Consider the following 27227-nt stretch of genomic DNA (forward strand, 5'->3'; position numbering starts at 1 on the left):
ACATTGCATTGTTACACAGAGGCCCATCCAAAAAAGCCTACTGGAGGTGCTCAAAATCCTGAGCTTTTTAAATATCGACATTGTATTTACAAAAAATTAGGCTATAGCAGGTTTGCAACTAATTTACTAATTAGAGCATTAGCCACATAAGCTATATTTGCACTGTTGCTGCATTAGTACAAATTGGCCAGTTTTTCTTTCTTTAAAATTTTCATATTTGAGGCCTTTTCAAGTATCAAAGAACTTAAGGTCTACTGGTCTACAATCAGTATACAAGTACTGATGAAATACCCAATCTCACTTTGATTTTGAGACACTTTGTTTTGGACATCAGCTTATAACAGATTTTGTACCACAAAAACATTTTTCTCTTTAAGAGTCAATGTCTCATTATTGTCCAAACCACTATTTACAATACAAGCAAATATAAACTGTATGGTTCATTAGAGAATAAAAGGGGAAACTACCAACTACCATTAATCATGATTGGTCTTACAAGAATGTTTGTGTGGAGGAGAGGGAAAAGTACTGACCGTTAAAACAATAATCCCTGTAAGAAACACAGGTTGGCTAAAAACGTTTAGTTCTGTTGACACCATATGTGAAATACATAAAAGCTAAAAGTTAAATTATATACATCACAAACTAAATCTCAAACTGTGCCAGAGATGTCACTTTTGTTACAACATGGACTAACTGATGAAAACATTAGTGCTTTAGAATAAACCCATTGTATTCGTTCAAACTAGAACCATATTTTGGGCAGTTGTCCATACATATGCTAAATATTTAGTTTTAAACAAAATTTCACCATCACTTGTGATCGTCATTAGCATATGAAGACTAAAACCAAATTACCTCTGGCAAACTGACCCTTTTACCAAAGAACAAGTAATACGTCAAGACAAAGAAAATGACTGCACTTTCTAAGAGCTGAAGACTCCAAGAGCCCTTCAGAAAAAAAAAAGCAATTATAGTATTATATTAACAAATATCCACTTGCCAAAACTTAAATGCCCAACAGAAAATATCCCTAGGCCCTGAAGCTTTCTACAGTGAAGATATGTTTTTAAAGTTATCACGAAGCAACGCTAGCTTAAATCCAGAGTACGGATTAGACATCAACTTTGCTTCCTATCATAACTGTACTGTGGAGGATGAAGAGAAGTGTCTAGCTATCTCCACGGACAGCTTTCCGGAGGATCCTGAAACGGGACATGACCTCATCCCAGTCCAGATATGCTCCTTCAAGATGTCTTGAGTTCTGACCTCGTGACAGGTAGCTCTTTCGGCCATGCAACAGACGCCAGTTATCAAAAGTCACCAAGTCACCTGCTCAGAGATGAAATGAACAACCAGCATCAGTCCCATATTTATACATGCAATGTCATATTTGGTTTAGTAAGAAGGCTAGCAGCAAAGGGAAAGTTTGTGGGATTCAAAATACAGTACTTTAAATATGGGATAATTCTAGTGATCATTTTTGAAAACCCTGGCATTAGATTTCAAATAGAAAAGTTTCCAAAGCCTGAGCCTAATCCCAAATTCATAAGCCTAAAACCCTTCATCTTTGCCTATTATGCAATTATGACTGTCAACTATAGTACAAATGTGTGCTATAACAACCGTAATCTGATTAGGTAAAGAGGTGAACTGTGTGGCTGTTTCTGACCACACTGACCTGGTTCCATTCTGTACGTGAACACGTTTTCAGGCCTGCTGAGCAGCTCCACAAAGGCCTTTAGAGACGAGTAGAAGGGCTGAACCTGATGCACAGGCATATCCAGCACCGAGTCTCGTGTGGCGTTGTTATAGTTGATCCTCGTCACCCGACCCTCAGAGTCCACACTGCACATTACATACAAGCTTGTATTGAAAGTTACCAGGATTTATGAGAACTACTACAGTGTATTGCTGCTTTTTAGAATTGCATGGGAAAGAGCAACCACAGAACAATTTTCCCTGCTGAAAAAAAACAGGTAAAACCAGCCTAAACTGGTTGGCTGGTTTTAGCTGGTCAACCAGCCTGGTCATAACTGGTCAGCAGGCTGGTTTTAGAGGGGTCCTGGCCACTTCTTTAGCTGGTCAGGCTGGGAGACCAGCTGGAACAACCAGCTAAAACCAGCTTGACCAGCCAAGCCAGGCTGGGAGACCAGCTAAAACTGCTTCCAGCTTAAACCAGCTAAGACCAGTCAACCAGCTTAGGCTGGTTTTAGCTGTTTTTTTTTTTCAGAGTTGTGTTACACTGAAGGTGGGAAAAAAATTGATGACAAATTTATAACCTAATAAACGCATTCATTTGTAGAAATGTAGCTCTTATGAATCCCAGTTCTATAGCTGAACATGAGATGGTGCTGTTTTACATTATTTACGTATAGTCAGTGTTGATGACGATGAGATGTGACAAAGCTAATCCATTGCATTAGCTATGCGTGGTTATGTGAGTATGTATGCGTCTGCTGGAGCCACAGTCTGTCTTACTCTATAATGTGGTTTTTGGACTGCACGCTGAAGTCACAGTAGTCAGCACCGCTGTCTGTGAAATCCACCCTGAGCGAGGAGAGGATGTTAAACGCCTCAGGATCCTCCCTGCGGAGCTGCTCCGCCATGTGAAACCCATCAACCACTTCACTCTCTCCGCCCTGAGCAGCCTGACGGACACAATGCAGGAACTGCACCTACAACCAGAGGAATTACAACAGAAGTCTTCTCGTGAAATTAATTATTTATTCTATTATCTATTTAGGGTGTAATAATTTTAATTAGATTAATTAAAAAAAAAAACAATACAGGGAAGTCCCATCATGATCTAAAGAATGCATATACTCACCTTCATGAGTAACGCACCACAGTATGGTGTGTGTGTGTGTGTGTGTGTGAAGCTCTGCTTTGATTTATCCAGACATAAGGTCAGTGGCTCTCCTGGATAATCCAGCTATTGTTTGGTAAAGCCAGCTGAACAGATTCCAGACCCTCTGTAGGCACCCTGACGTGTGCTATAACAACCGTAATCTGATTAGGTAAAGAGGTGAACTGTGTGGCTGTTTCTGACCACACTGACCTGGTTCCATTCTGTACGTGAACACGTTTTCAGGCCTGCTGAGCAGCTCCACAAAGGCCTTTAGAGACGAGTAGAAGGGCTGAACCTGATGCACAGGCATATCCAGCACCGAGTCTCGTGTGGCGTTGTTATAGTTGATCCTCGTCACCCGACCCTCAGAGTCCACACTGCACATTACATACAAGCTTGTATTGAAAGTTACCAGGATTTATGAGAACTACTACAGTGTATTGCTGCTTTTTAGAATTGCATGGGAAAGAGCAACCACAGAACAATTTTCCCTGCTGAAAAAAAACAGGTAAAACCAGCCTAAACTGGTTGGCTGGTTTTAGCTGGTCAACCAGCCTGGTCATAACTGGTCAGCAGGCTGGTTTTAGAGGGGTCCTGGCCACTTCTTTAGCTGGTCAGGCTGGGAGACAAGCTGGAACAACCAGCTAAAACCAGCTTGACCAGCCAAGCCAGGCTGGGAGACCAGCTAAAACTGCTTCCAGCTTAAACCAGCTAAGACCAGTCAACCAGCTTAGGCTGGTTTTAGCTGTTTTTTTTTTTCAGAGTTGTGTTACACTGAAGGTGGGAAAAAAATTGATGACAAATTTATAACCTAATAAACGCATTCATTTGTAGAAATGTAGCTCTTATGAATCCCAGTTCTATAGCTGAACATGAGATGGTGCTGTTTTACATTATTTACGTATAGTCAGTGTTGATGACGATGAGATGTGACAAAGCTAATCCATTGCATTAGCTATGCGTGGTTATGTGAGTATGTATGCGTCTGCTGGAGCCACAGTCTGTCTTACTCTATAATGTGGTTTTTGGACTGCACGCTGAAGTCACAGTAGTCAGCACCGCTGTCTGTGAAATCCACCCTGAGCGAGGAGAGGATGTTAAACGCCTCAGGATCCTCCCTACGGAGCTGCTCCGCCATGTGAAACCCATCTACCACTTCACTCTCACCACCCTGATCAGCCTGACAGACACAATGCAGGAACTGCACCTACACACACACACACACACACACACACACACACACACACACACACACACACACACACACAACCTAATGTTCTTTTTAGCAACATCATATGACCCCTTAAAAAAAAACTTCTTTCCTCTGTGCCCACAAAAAAAGCAGGTTTGGTAGCACAAACCTAGACAAATTTTTGGTTTCTATAAAAAACTATTTTCTCCTGTTATCAAATTGAAAACAAAGGAAGTAAGAGTGTGAAAGAGGAGTATTTGTGGCTTTTCAAAAGGAAATGAGGCAGATTAGTGGTATCAATAAGACCATATTAGACACTAGAATCCTCCATGTCAGACACACCATGGCCTCCTCCTTCAGTCTGAAGATCCCTAGCCAGTGAAGTTTTGATTTGGCAGATGCAGTGCTTTTTGTTCCAGTCTGGGTCAGGTGAAGCTGCTTTTTGGCCAGTTTGAGCGAGCTCCTGGGGCTAGTGCGGTGTTAAATCATTCAGCCTGTCACTTAACAGGTGTCAGCTGAGAGGGAGTTCACATGCATGGATTTGTGATTACAGCCAGAAGCTCATGGTGTGTCTGTCTCTGTTCTGTCTCTTTTCTCCAGCTCCTCTATCTGTCTGTCCTAGGCTGTGGTTTCCATTCACTCATCCTTACTTATTAAAAATGTTCTCTACATGATCTTGTGAGAGCCTTTGGTGTTTGGCAAGAAAATAAATCAGAATCTCAATGGTTTTTGATTAATAAAATGGGCTCAGTAAGTCTAGAGCAATGGAACAAGTTTTAACTGAGTGTAAAGCAAAGCTCTTTCACATAATTTCCCATTCATTCAGATGCCGTCAGAGGCAGTTTTTTTTTTCTTTGAAAACAGAACATTGTTCTGATTGTTGGCCAACAGTTACAGCACGAAATGCTTTCATCAAAGGATGGCGTAGACCAACGACTCATGCTGTGACATCCATGATAATCATATTCAAACGGAACAGTCCTATGGTTCTGTGCTTGCATTACCAATTTTGCACACTACTTTACTCTCAAGTCAATAGCCAAGTTGCGTGTGGCAGAAACAGAAATATGACTTGAGGACTAGAGATAAAGGTAATAACAACCATTATTCTTCTCAGGGATGGGCAAAATAACTGAAATACCTGACAACATACCAATGCCAAGTATAATGGCAGGTTAAGGTCATTTGACTAATTTTAATCTTTCTTAAAATGCTGTCTAACAAGTTTTGGCGTTTGAGAAACTCGCTATATCAAAAGTGACAGTAAAGACAATATTAGAAAACATACTTAAAAAAAAAAACGATTACTGTTTTTGCTGTATTTCTGATTAAATAATGCAGCCGTGGTGAGCATAAGAGACTTTCAAAAACATTATCTAAAAATTCTTACTGACCCCAAACTAGCAAGACCAAAAAAAATCTCATGAAGAAAATGTGGTTATAAGATGCACCTGGTCCTTTAAAATGGCCTTGTTTTCGTTGGCTGTTGGAGAGAATGCCCAGACTTAACGAGACGGGTGGCCTGACTACTACACATCTACTACCATGTTTTCAACAGACATTGTGGGTTGAGGGACTTTTTATTTCCTTCAGTTATAAACCTGTCCAGATGTAATGCATTAGGGTGGAAGATCAGACCACATTACTCATTACACCATATTTCGTTTTCCATGAATGATGGGTTTGTGCCCTTTGCAGTAAGTTATTTGTCTTTCTTTGTAGATCTTGGAGTGAGAATGGCAATTCTGGCATAAATGGTAGTTTTGCACAATTTTTGGTGTAAACAGAGTCACAGATGTTCAAAATCAGTTTAACAATTTCTGAAATGGAAATCAGTTTGTAATTGAAGTTTGACCGGGTTTGAAATGTACATAATTATTTTTCTTATAGTTTCCAGTGACAGACTGAATATTTTTGCATATTTTGCAATACATAAATAGGCAGTCAGTTAAAGAATCATCTAGATACAACTTCTTGATCACTGGGTAAGTACTACTTACTAAGTAGTAATACTAGTTGTCAGTATGACTCCTATTACTCCACTGTTTCCAAGTCTGCAGTATTAAAATTACTGTATTTGCTACTTCTGTTTGTGTCTTTGTTCACTAAATGGTTAAATCATTATGATTATCTAAAAATAGGCATTTCATTGCTTTAATTAGAGTGCAGCCAAAGCTATAGTATAATTTCAACGCTGTCGAACCCGGCACTTAGTTCAGTCAGATTTAGTCAGTTTATTTTGTATTGCCTCTGTATTGTCTGTGTTTTTGGACCATGTGTGTCCTTAATAAGGTTTTGATGATGATGATGATGATGATGATGATGATATAGTCCATACCCATAAAAGGTGAGGCGTAGATAGCCAATCCTCTGACTCAGTCTGGCCACCTGGCCCTGCTCTGCTGGCGCCCCCCTCAGGTAGACAATGCCAATGCGTCTCAGAGCCTCTAGCCAGGCCAGGGCAGCCTTGTCATCGTGTAGAACTTCCTCAAAGTCAGCTGTAGGGATCTGCAGACTTGAATCCCAGTATTCACGCTCTGAAACACAGATACGCATATAAATACACATTACAATGCACAACACAAAACATTACAGAGAAATAACACAACTTAGTGTCTAGTGTCATGAAGTGTAAAGAAACAGAAACCTCATTTTCATAATTTTATATTTTTTATGATTTAATAAATTATTTGTTTTTTTTAGCAACTCACGAACCGCTTGAAGTTCCACCACAAAAAAACCTAGCTCGGGAAACTCTGCATTAGAAGGTCCAGTGTTAAAATAAAAAGCAAAGTCAACAGAGGCTCAAGTCTATATAATAACGTGCATGTCAGCATTACTCCAAAAGTAGCTAAAATCCTCTCCAAGCTAAACATGTTTCTCTCTCTATCTTTCCTATCTCTGTTACTCATTTTCTAAGCACCCTGATTTACAATGCAAATAAACACATGATAGAAACTTTGCACCTAAAACCATAAGTGTCTTAACATAATGAAGGATTGTGTGTGTGTGTGTGTGTGTGTGTGTGTGTGTGTGTGTATGTGTCAGGGTTAAGGCCAGAACACATTGGTCAGAACACTGTGTGAGGGCCTGCATGTTTGAAGCAGTACTGCTGGAAAACTGGTTCTTATGTCTACTTTAACAGACAGGGCCTCTAGAGAAATGTGCATGTGAGAGCAAGCGTTCTGCACTTATGTCTATAATTCACTGCTTGGACCTCTGTGCTGTAGACGTATTTTTCAGCCCCGCACCTCTTTCTCAGCTTTTCTCAATTTAGAAAACTGTTCCACTGGCGAATTTGTCACAGTTGAGAATCCAGAGACAAATATAGTTCAGGACCAGCAAGTGAAAGAAAAGAACTCCTGACCAATTATTTCCCGATTTAAGAAGTCATGTACACTACCATTCATTAGTCTGGGGTCAGAAAGAAAAAAAATTAAATGAATACTTTTATTCTGTGAGGATGTATTCATTTAATTAAAAGTGACAGTAACGACATTTATAATGCTATAAAAGTGTGATTAATTAATTAAAACTGTTATCCTGAAAAACACAAAAGCAAAACTGTTTTTAACATTAAGGCAATTAATTTGAGCTCCAAATCAGCAAATCAGATTTCTGAAGGATCATTTGACATTGAAGACTGGAGCAATTGCCATCACAGAAATAAATTACATTTTAAAATGTATTTATATTTAAACAGACGATAGTTATTTTAAATTACTGTATAATAATATTCCACAATAATACTGATTTGATCAAATAAATGCAGCCTTGGTGAGTATAAGAGACTTTGAAAAACATAAAGACAAAACAAAAACTGGAATGGTAGCATACCTGGCACAGATACTCCCTTCAAGATACTTTGTCATGACGATGAGCATGAATAAGCTTCTGATTTCTCAGATGTATATTATCTCAGAGGTATAGTCGCATCTCAACAGGATAAATAAAGTTTGTATATTCCAAACCTCGACTAGGTAGAAGCCACAATGCCAACTCGGCAAACTTTACTTGGAAGAGAAAGGAGTATCTATTTATTTAACCACAGCTGACACACATGCAGGATATCCATGGTGATGAGCACAAATATAAGAGCTGTCTCATTGTGGCTCGTAACAAACATCCTCATAAAAATACAAATAAAGTTAAAGCAGTGGGGGTAAATGGAGAGCTTGAAATTTGAACAGTGAAAAATGTGGGGATGTTTAAGAAACCTGTTAGAAAACAGTTATTGATGCATTTCTGTTTGGCATCACTAGTCACTGAAATGAAACATCTGAATGAAACATGGCCGTTTGTTTACTACTGAATGCATTTGCTGGACTCACCTAAAAATGCTGCTATTTCAGCTTCAGAAGCTGAAGGCCACACAGCAGACTACTAAAATGGTATTTTGTGATACCAACCATAGTTATAATAAAATGTGTAGTTTCAAGTTGACAAAATGCATTGAAAACAGATGTAACCCTGAGAGAGGAAACCATGTTGCTAAATTAGTCATGATATACACTGGCATGCAGTATGAATATGCAATCATATAAACGTGCAATCAAGTTAATGCAAACAAAACCAAAATTGACTGACACACAAGGCAGAGAAAACACCCACAATCTCACAGCAATTTTGAGGTTCTGGTATGAATTTGATCAAAAAAAGAGAACGAAAGCGAGTGAGCTGGGCACTGGGCCCAGGGTGAAGTGGTTCAGTCAGTCCAGGTCAGTAATGTTCAGCTCTTATAAACGTGTAATGTGTAATATTCTCGGTCTCACTGACATACTAGGGTTTCCTGGCAGTGCTAATGTTGACTTCAGAGCCAGAGATTAATATCATGCTATCATTCTGTCCAGCCGCGGCTTCTGAGACAGAAGCTCACAACCAGAGTACAAACCACTTACAGAGATCATTTCCAAATGGGATATGGAAAGTAGATTTATATGATTTGAGTAACTCAATTTGCATGTGCGCAGCATCCTATATTCAGTTCACGTCCCGTGCGCTTCTCAAGAAAATGAAGTAAGACACCTCTTTTGAGTCAAGCCATTAGTTTTCCATAAGCCATTTGGAAAAATAAGGTTTTAAAAGTACTCCTTCAACTGTTATTTAAGTAATCTTAGTCTTTGCCCTGTGCCAGTGTGGTCTTTTTCTGTGTGGGAAGGGTGAACTGTTTTTCATCTAATGCAGCAATGTGACTGTTTTGCTCTTTTTGAACTTAGACGGGAACAATGCGGTCTTGGTGCTCTGAAGGATCATGATGTCAGCTGAACCAGGACATGCTGTGACCGCAGTAAAGCACATTTGTGCCCTCTTGTAAATGAGACACTACAGCCACACTAGAAAAACTCCTTTAAGTGAATCGGTTCACTGGGTCATAAAAATCCTAGTGTGAGATATACTAGTGTGACCTAATTCAGCCTAATTGCCTGTTATCTCAAACTTCATGAAATATACTGTATATGCAACCCTGTTGAGCATAAGAGACAACAGTCATTACGATTTAAAATACAGTAACTGTCTGTTTTAATGTTACTGTATATTTTAAAATGCTTTTTATTCTTGTGGTTTAAAAAAAAGCTGAATTCAGCAGCCAGTGTCGCATGATCCTTTAGAAATCTCACATTTCTTATTATAATCAATGCTAAAACAGTTCTGCTGCTTTGTGGAAATTATGATCCATTTTCTTAGGATTCTTTGATGAATAGCAAGTTCAACAGAACAGCACTTATTAAAATAAAAATGTCCTCTAAGATTATAATTATCTTTACTTACTGTAATTTTTGATCAAGGATCAATGCATCCTTATCTTTTAAAAACTTTTAAATTGCAATACTTTTACAGAGCAATTTTGGACTCACCTCTAATACTACAAAAATAAGCCACTTACACTGCATTAATATAAACCTTGGAGTAAAAATGAATAGTTTAAAAACAAAAATGGACACAAAATGGTCCTCATTTGTAGAGAGATTGAGTAAGACCATGAAGGACACATCAGTTGTCTACAAATGGTGCTAACCTGTCAGGAAATGGCTAATGGTAGATTACTGCCCAAGACAGACGTATTATAGCAAGGTGAGAGCTTTACAGGCCTCTTTCAGGCAGTTTGAAGACAGTTTATATGGGAGGTCTTAAAACAAGGGACAGAACTTGTCATATTATGTGCCAGTTAAGGAGATTTGTTAAACACATGCAAGCCTTGTGTGTTTTACACCTCAGCTAGAAGCAGACACTTGTGATGTGTAGTCTACGCTTTAAACCGTGGAAATGTATTGGTTGTCTTTCACTGATTTAAGGGGCACAAGGGGATGCCTTTTGTGCCTTTAAACAAAACAACAGCATAATTTCCTGAACTTCAAAGAGAAAATCACAAAGTTAAAAACAATAGCAAGATGTTTAAAACTAAAGAACATTTATGGCTAACAAAATCTCTTACAAAGCCCCAGTGACGTGCATTAATTTTGAAAATTTAATCTTAAGATCTCGGGACACACAAATACGTGCAGGATGCTTGTTCTGGCAGACACATTGTTCAGTCTGCTCCAACCACAGCATCCCTCAAGAGTGGTGTAAGCACAACAGCTCACTCTTCTCAAATGCCCTTAAATCTCTATTCCATGTGGCAGGAAGTGGAAAAAGTCTTTCCATTCAGGGGCGATTCTGGGGAGAAGTGCCTGCACTACAAAAGTAACTGCTGTCCAGACCACACATTAATTAAGCTATTGCACAAATATTAGCTTACATGAGTGCATTTCAACTATATATGAAGCTATTCTAAAAACTGTCTAAAACAAAAACCAAAACCCATCCAGTCTTCATTTTATTTAAAAAAAATTTAAACGGAAAGAATCAGACAAATTTCTTATTTCAATTCAAAGTGTGCCTTAATAGGGACAATGTTATAGAAGGCTATCAACAAATATAAGGCAGATTCACCCCATACACACTCAAGCGGCACATCGAGAGAATAATGACAACAGCAGGCTGAGAGTGTTTTGGCTGCATAACTGAACTGCAGCTTTATACAGTACAGAAAATAAAATCTCCAGGTTGCTATATAAAATACATTCTTTTATAGTATCCATATAAATAATAGAAAGATTAGAGATGTATATAGCTAAAAAAGAGACATGGCTAATACAAATATTATGGCAATGAAGACTAATAGATCACAATTAACCCACCATTAAGGAAGAGCTCCTCTTGCTGAGCCTGTCTTGCCTCAGAGGAAAAACACCGTTTCTTCAGCCAGTCAGGATCAAACTCACTACTGTGCTGATCAGGCCAAGTAATGGACACCTACAATGAGTTTCAGAAAAACAGGTTTAAGGACTATTAGACAATGACTTGGTGTAAAAAGACCAGGGGTGCGTTTCCCAAACCATTGTTAGCTAACTTTGGTCATTAGTTCCATTGAACTCTTTTGGTAATGACGGAAATTGCGACCATAGTTGCTTTTGGGAAACGCAGCCCTGAATAGCTGCTCACTAGCATAGTACTGCGTGCTGGAGCCTCCAGCAGACTTCCTAACTGTCTTAACCAGAAATACTACAATAGTACAGCAGATATACAGTGTTTAGGTGCAGTCACATTATCCACTGTCCATTATCATTATTTTAGCAATGTGTGAAGCACAGCTCACACAGAAATCAGTTTCAAGCAGCTTTCTGTTGGTCAACGCAGTGAATTTGCGTGATGTGAAATCTGCATGGAGAAATCTTTCACCCTCACGAGAGAAATCTGTTCATATAGATTCCTATTTAAATGACTGAATTTTGCCTGGAAAATTTCGCCGAACAACTGTAAATGTGTTCAGCAGCTTTAGTTTCAGAATGTTTTAATACAGAGCCAGGTTTAAAGGAATAGTTCATCCAAAAATTTAAATTCCCATTTACTCTCACTCATTTAGTTTCTAAACTTCTATGACTAAAGGCCCATTCACATAAAAAACTATAACTATAATGCTAACTATACAGTATATTGGTTTAAAAATAGTTCTAAATTAAAAAAAAAAATAGCCCACACAGAATAGTCCACACAACAACTACAGTATAGCGATATAAGGGCACAGAGGAACAATATTGTTGGAATCAATTTCAAAACTACTTTTTTCCAGCTGATGAACGATAAAAACATTGACAGCCAATCTGAATCCACCCTGCATTTAAAGTGGCAGATGGCAAAACAGCAGCATGTTCTTACAATAAACAGAACGTTACTGTGTGTTGGTGTGTGGACGATTATAACATTATCAGTATAATTATCTTTATAGTTATCATTCTTGGTGTGAACAGGCCTGTTCTTTGCCATTCGATAAAAATGAATGGGGCCATCAAGCTTTAAAAATTACAAAAAAGCACCACAGTGGATGGGAATAAAGTGAATAAACCTGGAATACAGCACAATGTAGTATTTATGGAACGCAACAGCTCTATTCCCCTTCCACTTGTATTGAATCGAAAAGAGCAGCATGGACATTCTGCAAAACACCTTCTTTTGTGTTTCGCTAAAGAAAATCATATCCATTTGGAATGACATGATAATGGGTAAATGATGACAAATTTCTATTTAGCATGTACTATCCCTTTAAGCTTTGCTTACCAAGACCAACCTTATTGTCCATCAGCTGTACTTGGTCCATTCCAGTGTGCACGTCCAGATTTGTGAACAGCAGACAGCGTGCTTGTGCGGACTGCAGTGTGCAGTGAGGACACTGGCAGTTATCCCTTAACCAGGTGAATGGATACAAACTACAACTTCCATCATCCCAATCAATCTGCAGTAGTCTCTCCTGGTCCATTGCCCGGGCCTGCCTTACTCCTGGACTCCCCCCAGTGAAGGGCAGAGGAGCCACTGCCAGAGTCTGATTCCCAATATGAGGTGTCTTGACCAGTTGAGGCCGACTGCTTGCCCCCTTCAGTGCCTGGAAAGCACCTCTGGACATCCAGCGAGTAAGATAGGATAACATCCTGATTTGTGAGTGGCTGCTGCTAGTCTGAGGACACAGAAAGTAAGAGGTTATTGCGTTCATATAACAGCCACACCCTTTCACATCACCGTTTACCCAATAATTAGATGAGTCACTGCAGCGAAATGTGCTGCTGTAAAGGGTGAATATGACTGATGTGAGCAGCACACAGATGTGTCAAGTAAACATAGTACAGCAAACTGCACACAACATATCACACAACTCCAAATTAATTTTTCAGTCTTTAGTAATGTCACATTGTGTGATATTGTTTTTTTTTTAATAAATAAATATTGATTACCATAAAAATTAACTGTTATGAGTTATATTTTCAGTCAATTAGTCACTGAATACCTGTAAAAGTAACCTTTTGACATAATAAAGTGTTCCAAGAGTTTGGGGTTGGTCTGATTTTTTTATGTTTTTGAAAGACGTCTCTTTTGCTCACCATGGCTGCATCTATTTGATCAAAATATAGTAAAAACAGGAATATTGTGAAATACTATCACATTTTACATTTTTTTTACGTTTTGTATTTTAATATATTTAAAACTGTAATTTATTCCTGTGATGGCAAATCTGAATTTTCAGCAGCCATTACTCCAGTGTCACATGATCCTTCAGAAACCATTCTTTCTAATATGCTGATTTGGTGCTCAAGTTACTTCTTCTTTATATAAATGTTGTAATCATTTGTGCTACTTAATATTTTTGTGGAAATCATGATACATTTTTTAGAATTACATTTTAAAATTTGTTAGTGTGTGTTCTCTTCATATTAGGATTGTTCCCAACAAAATCATAAGCCAGTCTAGAGTTTTTTTTAATTATTATTATTATCATTATTGTTTAATTTATTTTGCTCTTCTACAGAAGGCAGGTCACTGATTTGTTGAATGTCACAGTTTGTCTGACAGCCCAGCAGATGAGATAGCTCTTGGTAAATGATTAATGCAATGACGTCATCCAGAACTGAATTATCTGAATGACTGTAAGGGTGCATAACTGACAACACTAATACAAACAGTATTACATCAAAGTAACCAAGATAAAAGCACGGCTAATCTGGGGCTAAGGTGAATTTATGACTTTAACACTGCCATACTAATCAAACCTATGCCTTACTGAACTCTGCACTTCAATTCTACTTTGCACTAGTAGGACGAATTTGGACTATTTCATGTGTACAGTTTTACAGAAACTCTTAAGGCAAACTTTTTGTTGCATCTCTTAACCTAAACAATAAAACATGAACAGTTTGTTCATTACAATTCCAAATAGGCTACACCGCAAAACTCAAATTGATATATTAATCGGTATCCACTGCTCAAAGTCTCATAATCATCATAACAATATTGATAATGTCATAAGTTGTTTTTAGTACATTTGGAATGTCAACTGTCAGTGTTATTGATCCATTAATCCCAGTTATTTTATTCTGTTGACAGTCATAGTTTCTTGTGAGATTTATACTATACTATATAACACTATTGTATTATTCTAATAATAATGTCTAGAATACACTGTCAGCTTCATACAAAGATAGACTTTTTGGCTTTACTAATACCAATTATTAATTTTACATTATAATATAACCTACTATTTGTCTCACACATTACAAATAGGGTTTAATACCTGAAAATAGCTCGTCTATCAGGCAGCAAAGCGACAATCACATTTGTGGGTCCATGATATAAAAGAAATATAATCACTGTACCCTAAACAGACCTTTGAGCATTGGTTATGTAATGTGCAAACATCTTAGCACATGTGTCTCAGGGAACACGGAAGTAGGTGAAAGGTCACCACTTCATTCCCTCTGCAAACAAACACATTACCGCCTCCAGCCTTACGACAGCACGCACACACACACACACACACACACACACATACAAACACTGCAGATGCCATGAAATAGTCAAGAATTCAACTTCAACATGTATTGTCTTTATTTAGACTTGATAGCTAAATATGCATCTGCCTTGTTGTTTCCGGGTATTTTTAGCATTTGCCCTCTTTGTAGCGCGCTTTAGTAAATGATCTATGGAGCAGCTGGCTGACTAAAGGAGGTCTACACTACAGCTTTCCATTCATAAAATATTACATGAGGAAATCACGAGTATGACGCTTACAACAAACACAACACCAAGCGATCTTTCATTCATCAGGCTGATACACGCGAACGTCCCGTTTACTAAATGGAGCCCAGCCACTGAATTTCATTTTCGATATTTACATGTGATGAGAAAAGAGGAAAACAGAAACTGCATGTGGCACTTACCGTGAAGCAGTGGGTAAGGTAGGCTCGGTTATTTCAGCCTTATATAGCGCTGAGAAGTGTGAGAACTCACAGTGCTGGAAGTGGGTGAAGGGTCAGATGCACTGTAGCGCTGATGCTGCACACACACACACACACACACACACACACACACACACACACTGTAATCATCGTGATGTGTGCTGTGTGTGCGCCACTGGATCTGACTGCCAAAATTACGTGCAGCTTTGCCCGACAACTGTTCCAGGCTTGTTTTTGTAACTGCATTTTATTGCAATTGTCATGTGAACATGCTACACGTTTCCAAAGCCTACTATACTGCATTCTATTTAAATATATATTATTTATTAATTATATATCAATTAAAATAATTATATATAGTACAGTATGAAATAGGCCTGTGTCCATGACAGATAGATAGATAGATAGATAGATAGATAGATAGATAGATAACATAATAATGGCAATATTTTGGTCACAGATAGACATGCCCCTTGTTTCCTTTTTGAAGATTATCAGGTTAGCACATCTTTAATGACCGATTGCCAAATAAGTACCAAATAAAACACAGCCTAGAGTGTATTTATAAATAACTCTAGTATTTTTTATGTTCAGAACTTAATGAAATAGTTAATAATAAATAATAGTAATTACATGGTAAATATAAATATGGTAACACTTTAGAATAGGGAACACATATTGACTATTAACTATGACTTGTCCCTCAATAAACTTCTAATTTGCTGCTTATTAATAGTTAGTAAGGTAGTTGTTAAGTTTAGGTATGGGTTAGGATTAAGGGATCTAAAATATGGTCATATAGAATAAGGCATTAATATGTGCGGTATAAGTACTAATAAATAGTCAGTATGCTAGTAATATGCATGCTAATAAGCAACTAGTTAATAGCTAGAATAGGTCCTTAAAATAAAGTGTTACCATGAATATATATAGTTTTGGGTTTCCCCTTATCAATTTAAAATTCTCTCTCTCTCTCTCTCTCTCTCTTACACACACACACTCAAACTGAGAGATCACCCACTACCGCAGCAGTTACTCTGGCTGTCTGGTAATGCATGTTTATGAGGAGGACTCCCACTATGTCGGGGAGTTTGGTGTCCTGCAACAGCTGTTTCAGTGTTCTAACATGAAACAATGTGACACCTGCATATGCTTAGAGCAACTATCATACTGCTCATACCTTAACAGTTCTGCATCAACCTGTGTGGCTTTAATTCATAATATGTTATCTCAGTATAATTTATTTAATAGACAAATGGCAAATTCAAAGTTTTGAGGCATCTGAATAGTTTTGACCTCAGTGTTGGAACTATTTGGAAAGCTTTAAAATAAAAAACACCATAAATGTATAATGTGATCCAAACAACATGTGCACTAATTTAAGATACATATTTGTGAAACAAACCAAAATACATAATTCACTGACAATCTTCCCTCTCCAGTGAGCTGTTATAATCAAGCTGATCTCAGCATCCAGATCAGTCCAGTTTGTGAATGAATCATTTAGTGAATCAGAGCAACCAACTTAAAGGAACGATTTGTTAATCATTTGTTCATATATTTTATGAGAGGTAATACAGCTTTTAGTCATACAGCTTTTTTGAACAACATAAGCCTGAATTAACTATTACTTTAAATCTTTTCTGGAATGTTTTAGAACAATGCAGTTCACACACTCACACAGATACTATCTTGAAGATTTTTATTACAAAAAGGAATATACACAACATATACTGTATCCCAAGAATGGAACTACACATGGTAGAATGCTTCAAGTCCAATAATCCTGCCCGCAGTCATCTTGGTTTGACTGGAATATGTCATCCCAGATGGTCCTTTTCCCGTTACTTCTCAGAGGATTACAAGAATACTTAATGCAACACGTACAGTTTCATAAAATTAATACAGTTACGCTTTTTCATAAATATAAACACTCACACTTTAATATTTTAAAAGCTCATTATAAAATATATAGATTTCTTAGGGCACACAAAATGTAATTACATGTACAAAGAAGAGCAAATGTCTTTTTATTCCTCCAAGTGTATCAGAAAATAATAATAATAAAAATGTATGTTTTTAATATGCCAGAATCTTTGGGAGGATTGTCAGACTGAATGCTTAAAAACTATTCCAAGTACATGCTCTTACATAAACTAAATATTAATATGACAGCTAACATTTGTACAATGAAAACTATATTCCTTCTGTTTAACCAACATGAATTTTCTCTGAAACATTCAAGTAATGTCAATGCAAATGAGCAAACGCAAATACACCCTATATCATTATCTGAGAAAATAGTGAGAAACTCAACGCTGACACTAACTCAGTGATTTGTATGTCTCCTCTGAGAGGTAAAGCCTCTATATTGGTTAGACTGAGGTTCCAGTCATATTATCATAAGCTGCAAATGTCGTTAATGACTAGAATTTAAGGGCAGTATTGCTAAGTTTAAAACATTTAATGGTTGTCCATCATGTATGATTGCCGCTATTAAGTGAATACTGGCTTTCATTTATTGCACAGAATAGCTGCATCACTTTTGCCAAGTAGTTACAGAGAAATAGCATTTATTCCTTCAAAATAAATAGTATATTGTTATGTTACTAGTTCTTATTTTAGTAAGCAATCCAATAGCGATTAATACATTTTACAACTATGGTGATAGTAACAAGAAACAATTCCAAATATTTTCCTAATTTTTCCAGTGAATTCTATAGGGATCCGTGGTTCAGACATTAACAATTCACTTAAGATTAGTATTCCAATTTTTGCTGGTATCTAGTCCAGTTTTCATAGTAACTATTAACTATTTACTCTAGTTCTTATAACTATTCAAATGTGACCCTGGAGCACAAAACCAAGTCATAACTAGCACGGGTATATTTGTAGCAATAGCTAACAATGCATTGTATGGGTCAAAATTATTGATTTTTTCTTTTATGTAAAAATTCATTAGGATATAAAGTAAAGATCATGTTCCATGAAGATATTACATACATTTCCTCCCGTATGTATATCAAAACTTAATTTTTGATTAGTAATATGTATTGCTAAGGACTTAATTTGGACAACTTTAAAGGCCATTTTCTCAATATTTAGATTTTTTTGCACCCTCAGATTCCAGATTTTCAAATAGATGTACCTCAGCCAAATATTGACCTATCCTAACAAACCATAGCCTACATCAATGGAAAGCTTATTTATTCAGCTTTCAGATTATGTATAAATATCAATTTCCAAAAATTGACCCTTATGACTGGTTTTGTGGTCCAGGGTCACAAATGTAGGCTATATTTCAGCTTCATAGTACTAATTGAATAGCCTACATACAAACTACCTATTTATTAGACCAGTGTGTGTTCTGTAACTAGTGAGATATATATATTACTAATAACAGCTAGGATCGACCCTAATGTCTCATAGAAAGGAATTTGAACCGAATAATTACGTGCAGTATATAGCTTCAGTACTATTACATAAAGACAATTGGGACAATTTTATTGGGAAAAATGGCTATTTACTAAAAACAAGTATAAGTACATTACTAGCCTACTTAATTTGAAGGAATTAATGTTAAAATGCCTTGCCATAGAGTCAGACTGAGATTTGCCTGGGTAGGCTCCTGAAGGCAGACAGACAGTCGGCTCTCTCTACACCTTCATGTACTCGTTCTTCAGACGGCTCAGCCGGGTCCCGTGACTCCGGATGATGAGCGACAGCAGCTCGTGCTTGTCCTTCAGTCCCAGCGAGATGTCCAGAGTCTGCTTCAAGACGTCGCGCGTGTGCACGATCATGTTGAGGAAGTCGTCGCTGATCTTGTGCTCCTCTTTCAGCTCGTTTTCCTGGCTCTGCTTGAATTTCACCTCCAGCTCCAGAAGAGACTTCTCGGAGTTAGAAAACGCCTCGCTGATCTGGGTCGTCTCCCGTCTCAGGTATTTCCCATAGCTGTTCTCTCCGTCCAGGTCGAAGGAGATGCTCTTGCCGATGCCCTCCAGCACCCTCGCCGCGTCCTCGATGTGCCGCTTGATGATGATAAAATCGTCCCGGATCACCGAGTCCTGGTCCTCGTCCAGGGTGCATTTGCGATTGTCGGTCATTTTGAACAGCATCTGACATTTCTCTGGATCGTCGTTTTCTTCGTAGTTGCCATCCGGCACGAAATAATGATGAAAGGTGCCGTTGGACATCTCTGGGTGCAGGGGCCCCGAAAAGAAAGCCCCTTCGATACGCAACGAGAGCAGACAGGCTATCAGTAGGAACAGAGGGGAAGCCATCATAGCCACCTCTGTTTTATCACAGTCAACAGTAGGCTACCTTCGGCTCTGCTGTTTAAACTTTAGACAAGCCCTCCTGCTCCAGCCCCACGCATGTCCAGATCGTCAAATGCCGAGCAATCCCGACACAGAAACAGCTAAATCACACAGAATCGTCCTCGGTTTGATATCGCAACTTTCCTGTCCGTTTTCCTGCCTGTGTTTTTGGCTAAATCAACAGGCGTGAGCCACACAGACCCTCGCCGTGTCCTTCCTTGTGGCTGTTTGAACATTTGGACCGTTCAGACTCTGTGCTAGGTTTAGATAATAATACCCCCGGTCAGACTCTCAAATTACAAGCCCGTCACTCCTTCACTTAAAAGGCAGCACACATTACAGGGCTTGTCATTAAAAGACCTGGGCTCCTGAAAGCTACAAAACACACGTTAGAATTTGGCTGGACGTTAGACTAAACTAAATCAAAATCAAAGAGGTGCCAAAATTACTGTGATGAGATCATTGCACTTATTTAGAACACGTTAAATTTAATTATAAACTTAATTCATAATTAAATTGATCTAACCCTAACTCGTGAAAATCTTAAAAATGACAGTAGATGATTGTGGGGTGGGCTAAAGTTATACAATATTAAATAAAGACAAATACTTTTTATTAAAACAATGAGGAAATATTTTATATATTGTGGAGAATTTACATTTTGTATGTAGGGTGCTTTATTTTTATTAAAAACAACTGCTCTGGCAATACTATTCATTGCAGGGTAAAGGCAGAACACTGTCCAGTTTTGTGTGTTCGAAACGGGAGATAAAATAAAGTGCAACACTGCCACAAAAATGCTGAAAAATTAACAGTTGGAAATCTGATCCTTTGCACTGCAAAAAAAAAATCAATCAAATACATTATTAAAAACATACAGTTATTTTGCTCAGTTGAAACCTGCATAACCAATAAAACTGTGAAATAAAACTGCGAGAATAACAGTTATTATGGTGAAAAAATGGATACGGATATAAATACACACATTACTGTAGTGTGCATTTATCACTCACTTCCCAGCAGTTTCTATAAATGCTTATATCTTTATATTTTTCTCTCTTTTGCAATGACACATGCTCGTCTCAGTTTAATACTAAAAATATAAACAGCAATGTGTCATAAACTTATGCAAGAGCTGAAAGCCAAGAATGTGAGCGTCCTCATTTGAGACAATAGCAGACATTGCAGATGGCCACCTTGCATGCTTCCCTCTTCAATTTGTCTAGGAGGTGTGTCTGACAGGCCTCTGAAAAGAGAGTGCTCTCTTTATACTGGAGGTCTTCATTATCAGAGACAGGTCTCCCAGCTCCATATGCCGATTACCTAAAGAGGATGTCTGAGTGATGACGAAAGGTCGTGACAGAGCGTGAGACTGAACAGACACTGTTCTGCTTCGGCATCAGGATGTGCTACTTTCCTGCGAGGGCCCCTGTAGAGCGACTCAGAGGGTGAACAGCAGTGAGCTCACACTTATATACTCTGTTCATTTTTAAAAAGCCCAAGGCATTAATGAACTACACATTCCAAGAAAACCAAAAGACAAACATTTTGTGGAAACTGCCACAAAAATGGTGATGTCATATATGATGTATGAAGATGGATTCTCAAATACACTCCAAGACTTGGATCATGGAGGATCACATCAGACGTTGGCCATGGAAAGCCTCGTTTGCTCGGCCTTGTTGGATTTACAGCCGTCTTTCATCATTTTTACAGTCACTGTACAGACACAGCCGGCGTTCTTTCATTTCACCATATGGCTCTTAAGCAAACACATGTACCCATGCACACACCAACAGACACACCCCACACAACACAAACTTTTCAAGAAACTCACATGTGCTTTTTTACAACATTAAATCCTGGCAAATAGTCCCTCAGTCTGGTATTTGTCTGTGAGCATGAGGTAATAGGGAAGACCGCAGTGATGTATCTTTATTATGCTACGGATGTGTGCCCTACCATCTCATTGATACAGAGACGAAGTTCCTGCAGAATAATAGCTTTCCTTCAAACTCCCGTAAAAAAAAATCTGCACAGATGCAGAGCAGAACATGCACTAGAGTGGAGAAACACAGGGAGAAAATCAGAGAGAGAGAAAGAAAAGGAGTCTTGTTTTCCACTACACTGGAATTCGTTCCCCTAGAATCTATTCGTTATGAGTGCTTTAATTTTATGGTCTTCAGTACCTCTTCTCAGACGCCCTGTACCCCTTTGAACCTGGTTCCCCCAATGTTCCTCCTACAGATATCCACTACAAGGGGGCCGTCTCTCTCTCTCTCTCCACACTTAGCCCGTCTCTTAAACCCCAGTGGATGGAACGATGCCAGCTCCCGGAGAACTTCCCCTACTGTTGCCCTGCTAATGATCTTAATAACAGGGGTCTATAAGTAATGCTAGCTGTCTAGTATTTGTCATAGAACATTTTAACTTTAACGTCAGTTTAAGCTTGCATGAAATGATCATACTTCCCAAACTATGACTGAGACTTATGTTGTGAGTTGCACACCTCTGCCAGACTTTTCACTTACAGGATGCCTCATAAATAATACTGAAGTAATCATGTCGCCCTTGGATGGGCCTCTTAAGTAAATGAAAGCTGCACACAGTTCCTTTGTGGTTAGACTGAATTCATGCCATCAGCTTGGCAAGGATAAAATGGGCACTGACTTAAATGCCCTGAACCTTGCATGAACTGGAACTCCAGGCCAGTTCTAATCTTTTGAGGGAAGAATTATGGGAGAACAGTTGTTTCATCATTAATCCATGGAATTTTCTGCAGGGCAATAAGACTCAATTACTGAAGCTTTTGAGCAAGACGCTCATAAAAGATTCAGATGCTGGAGGAACATGGCCAGTGGGGCCATGAAACAGAATACACCGACATCATGTTCTAAAGAGCCTATTAGAAGACCACTGAGAGGACAGGCACACGCATGAACTCTTCATAAAAAAAGCATCATATTAAAATAATAGTTCACCCAAAAATGTATATTCTGCCATCTACTCACCCTCATGTCATTCCAAACCGGACTTTCATTCTCAAATGGAGAAATGCTGAAGAATTATGATGATGACTGAAACTTTTAAGCTTCAAAAAGACCACAAAAGCACAGCAAAGATGCCATAAAAGCAGTTAATATAACCCATGTTAATCTTTAGTCATACAATGCTGTGTGTGAAGAACAGACTACAATTTCAGTTGTTATTCATTGATAATCTTCCTCTCCTGTAAGCTTTGTTCACATTCACAGCTTGAATTTTGGTCTGTTTCTCACAAGACCCTATCTTGTGGCTTCAGAAGACTAGGAATACAGCACATATGGACCACTTTTATAAAACCTTTTTGAAGTTTGGAAAAGATCTTAATTGTTACTGGGGTGGAAATGCCAATGATGAGGGCCAGATGACAACATGTGAGGTCACCAAACGTTACAAAGCTATCACTGTCCCAATCTAAGTTGAATGTAACAATCAACAGGTGCACTCATACGCAGGGAATACAACTGATTAGGTTAGACAAGCATGAAAACTTACAAATCTCTTCTGGTTAGGAGCTCCCTGATGCGTCAGTAGGTTAATGAAGACTTTGGTCCCTTAGAGTTTTTCCTTTATCACACACACATGTTCCAGGAAATCAGTCAAATGGTGACCTAACACCAGCTTTTTTTCTGATAGCTGCTCTACTGCCCAGTTCTATAAACCTCTGGATTTACAAGTCCATTAAGTTAAAAAAGCCTCGTGACGCAATTCTGAGCCATGTTGATCCCTGGAAGAAAGCATATAAACAGCCACTAATTCAAACGAAATAATACACTCAAAAGACTAAAAACCAGATCCATTTGTAAATAAAAATGCTGTAACTAAGACAACAACCCATGGGACAACTACAACAAAGTTTTAAACCCGAGTTAGAGAATTATGAATGCATAAAATGTGCTACGAGAAGAATGTTAATGAAACCTAGAGACAGAAAGCAGGGCCACTTGAGTATGTGTTCGTAAAGCTACTGAATCACACTCAGCAGAAATGATATATTTGTATCTATAACCTGCCATTATGGATAAAGATCTGCCTCACCATGCATAAAGGTCCACAGCAATCAGGCAAAGGGAGGGATGGAACACGGGGTAAATCTCCTCAGGGAGAATCGAAGGAATTGGACTTGTTTGTTGAATAAATGCTGAGGAGATTTTTCCAGCTGTTTTGTGGCCAACTGCTTCCCTCACAACCCCTTTATTCATTTATACATTTTCCATATGGAAATGTTCTGAGACGAATGTACATACACGCACATTACAGTCCTGCAGTTACCCTCTTTTCTGAAGAATCTTTCAAGAAAGAGAATCTGAACTGTAATTGGCCCAATATTTACTCAGGTATGGCCATCTATGTGTTCAGTGTATGCAAAAGAATGTGAAATGTCAGATTAGAATTTAAATTTACATTTAAATGAGTCCAATAATCAGTGGCAGTTGTAATATAGGTGCTTCTTTATGTGTAGGGCTGCCTCATCTTCCACTCGTCAGTCTTTCCTGGTATAACTTCAGCATGAGACTCTTCTCCTGTTGTCTACTAACGGTATCCACATAGCACAAAACAGCCTACATAGTGGGGGGCATTTTGTCCTCCATTACTAAGAGTCTGAGTCCATCAGCCTCCATTCAAACTATGCCAAAATGATTATGCTATGATTATTCCCCAATGATCACAAATGGAAACAAAACCTCTGCAGTGAGCAAGAATGGCTCGCATTGTCTGATTTCCAAACAAAAAACGAGTAAACAATAAAATAAAGAAATAAACAAATGCACCCCTTCCCTGTTGTGTAATTTGGTAAATCCCCAAAGCGCTAGTACATATTAGTGAGATCAGAGGATGTGTATGTTTAGAAAGAACCACCGTCTCTAATGAGCTACACATGTGGATTTGGACAAATGGCTCTGTGCGGGTGCTTTTTTTCCCCATTCATTAATCCACTATGATTTATTGGATTGCTTGTAAGAAGTCATCGAAACTTCCAAAACACATGTTCCTTTTGTTTGCTCCTCTCTGTCTGAAATGTTGTGCAGGGCATTTGAGACCTAAAACACAAGTAGGCCTAAAATAAACCCTGACATACAGTACACAGTCAAGGCTGCTCTGAGGTGGCTCAGTCTTTGCCTGCTCCAAATTCTGTGTAAAGACTCAATGCTGCATACAAGCATACTAAAATATGCCTTTATTAATTATGTGTTTATAATCATTTGTATTTGTGTACTGCATATTTATGTGTGCATTAAGTTCTCACGCAAAATTCTGCAAAGCTCACAACAGACACGTAGGCACATTCCATTGTTTTTACCTCCATTCCACAAGAATCCGGTTTATTCTAAATGAGGGTGCGCGTGCCTGGCACTACTAATTTTGTCATGTCATTTTTGTTTTATTTATGGTTATTCCTTATAAATGTGACCCTGGACCACAAAACCAGTCATGAGGGTCAATTTTTTGAAATCCAGCTTCTCAAACCTGAATAAATAAGCTTTCCATTGATGTATGGTTTGTTAGGATAGGACAATATTTGGCCGAGAAACAACTATCTGAAAATCTGGAATCTGAGGGTGCAAAAAAATCTAAATACTGAGAAAATCACCTTTAAAGTTGTCCAAATGAAGTTCTTAGCAATGCTTATTACTAAATGCAAAAATTAAGTTTTGATATATTTACAGTAGGAAATTTACAAAATATCTTTATGGAATATGATCTTTACTTAACGTCCTAATGATTTTTGGCATAAAAGAAAAATCAATAATTTTGACCCATACAATGTATTTTTGGCTATTGCTACAAATATACCCGTGCTACTTAAGACTGGTTTTGTGGTCCAGGGTCACAAATAAGTAACACTTTTGTATGTAACGTAGTTATTTAATTAATAATAAAAGGTAGTATGTCAGTTGGTTCCAAATTATGTCTAAAATTTATTATAAATATATGACTGAAACAGATCATTAAAATACACGTATCAGTGTTTCCTTAGTTTATTTATATTTTTGGTCAATGTAAGAGTTCTTTCCCTCTCAGGTGATCCATTGCATTACCAGTATTGCACCTTATGTTAAGTCAACCTAAGTATTAAATGGGTTGTTCTGGTTTATATTTCTTTTTAAAGCTTCCCTGTAAATACTTCAGTGTTTGTGTAGGATTAAACTAAGTGGCTGTGCAGGTTTTTGAGTTATTAGTCAGGAGTAGAAGCCAAAGACTGCAGTCATCTGTACAGCGACTCTGCAGGCAGACGCAGGAGGATTCAGTATGTATACTGCTCTGTCATAATGAGTGGAAAAAATGAGTACTCAAGGACTGAGAGACAGAGAGATTCGCCTTGTTCCCTGTCGACCAGTCTAAAATGTGCCATCTCAAAAAATGAAAAAATAACAAGCAATAAAGGTGAAACTGACAGAAAGAAGAGGGAGAAAAATGAGAGATACAGAGCAACAGCTACCAACACAAATATGGATAAGACTGTAAATGATGATCTGTCTGGCAGGAAGGACATTTTCCCTGTTTTTGCACACAAGAGGGCTCTCTGTGCTCTGTGCTTAATTCATCACCCTGGACTATAAAAAAAGGGGGAAATAAAAAATGGAGCAATTCACAGCAAATGCTCATCTTTAATCTACTGAATTATTATACATTTCTATTTAATACCATTTGTGCTTGTTTTACTATAATGTTGCTAATTGGAAGTGTTTTTATGTATAAAGTGTATTTAAGTGTAAGTGTATTTAGTGTATTATGTAAGTGTTGTGTATTTATTTATTTATTTATATTTATTTATTTATCCCCCAAAAGTTCACTAAAATTGTGATGTTTAGCAACTGGTAGTTCTGATGTCATCACATCATAAATTATACATGGATTTTGCCCTGTTTCTACAACAATATTTTACACCCATTTAAGTCTTATATAGTATAAATAAAAGATCCGGTGCCAGTAGAGACATTTTCATGAAGCTCTGTCTCATTCTCCAAATAATGATCATGCATGTGCAATTGTATTTAATTCAAACCTGGCCACGTTTGTAAAAATGGCTTCAAATGTATTGTTGTAACAATTTATCCCATTGACTCCTATGTAACAATTAATATTGATAAATGTTACATTGGTACATTATAAGAATAACAAAATAATTTAAACATATTAATAAATTATTAAATGTATGAGACCTTTTTACAACTTAATTTCCCCATTCATAAATGCTGTGTCTAAAAGTTTAAGATGGCATTTAGAGACCGCAATGATCTGCACTCTGTCCATGTATGTTGCGTGTTGGTCTCCTGTAGGTAAATACATTTTCAATATTTTACATTTTACCAATATGATCATGTTTTTGTGATTCTGTGTCTGTATGTGTAAAAGGGAGAATGCGTAATTCTAGGTCTTTTTCAAGTTATTTATTACTTGTATTAAATCCATCAACTTGTATATTACTTTAATAAACTTCATAACTTTCATTCATCAAATACACAAATCAAATACATTCTTGCTTCAAATACAGAGAGAGAGAGAGAGAACAAGCACCAATGGCAAATGTGTGAGAAGGAATAAGGAAGTAAAAAACT

The 27227-nt window shown here is 37.8% G+C and overlaps 2 protein-coding genes across 2 annotated transcripts; both read right to left on the reverse strand.

Annotated features, from left to right (window-relative positions):
- Positions 1–312: 312 nt before the first annotated feature.
- On the reverse strand, positions 313–15395 carry LOC107663933 (gamma-butyrobetaine dioxygenase-like). Its single transcript, XM_016454341.1, has 10 exons — positions 15290–15395; positions 12652–13035; positions 11225–11339; positions 6292–6580; positions 4386–4512; positions 3862–4022; positions 3087–3228; positions 2482–2678; positions 1682–1848; positions 313–1332 (listed from the first exon to the last, which is right to left on the reverse strand). Exons 2-10 carry the CDS (start codon positions 13006–13008, stop codon positions 1172–1174), a joined length of 1716 nt encoding a protein of 571 aa, XP_016309827.1. The 5' UTR covers positions 13009–13035; positions 15290–15395; the 3' UTR covers positions 313–1171.
- Positions 15396–18551: 3156 nt separating this feature from the next.
- On the reverse strand, positions 18552–19914 carry LOC107663945 (fin bud initiation factor). Its single transcript, XM_016454357.1, has one exon. It carries the CDS (start codon positions 19588–19590, stop codon positions 18964–18966), a length of 627 nt encoding a protein of 208 aa, XP_016309843.1. The 5' UTR covers positions 19591–19914; the 3' UTR covers positions 18552–18963.
- Between the last annotated feature and the right edge of the window lie 7313 nt (positions 19915–27227).

This window comes from Sinocyclocheilus anshuiensis, unplaced genomic scaffold (genome assembly GCF_001515605.1).
Source record: "Sinocyclocheilus anshuiensis isolate Anshui unplaced genomic scaffold, SAMN03320099.WGS_v1.1 scaffold2129, whole genome shotgun sequence".
NCBI lineage: Eukaryota > Metazoa > Chordata > Actinopteri > Cypriniformes > Cyprinidae > Sinocyclocheilus > Sinocyclocheilus anshuiensis.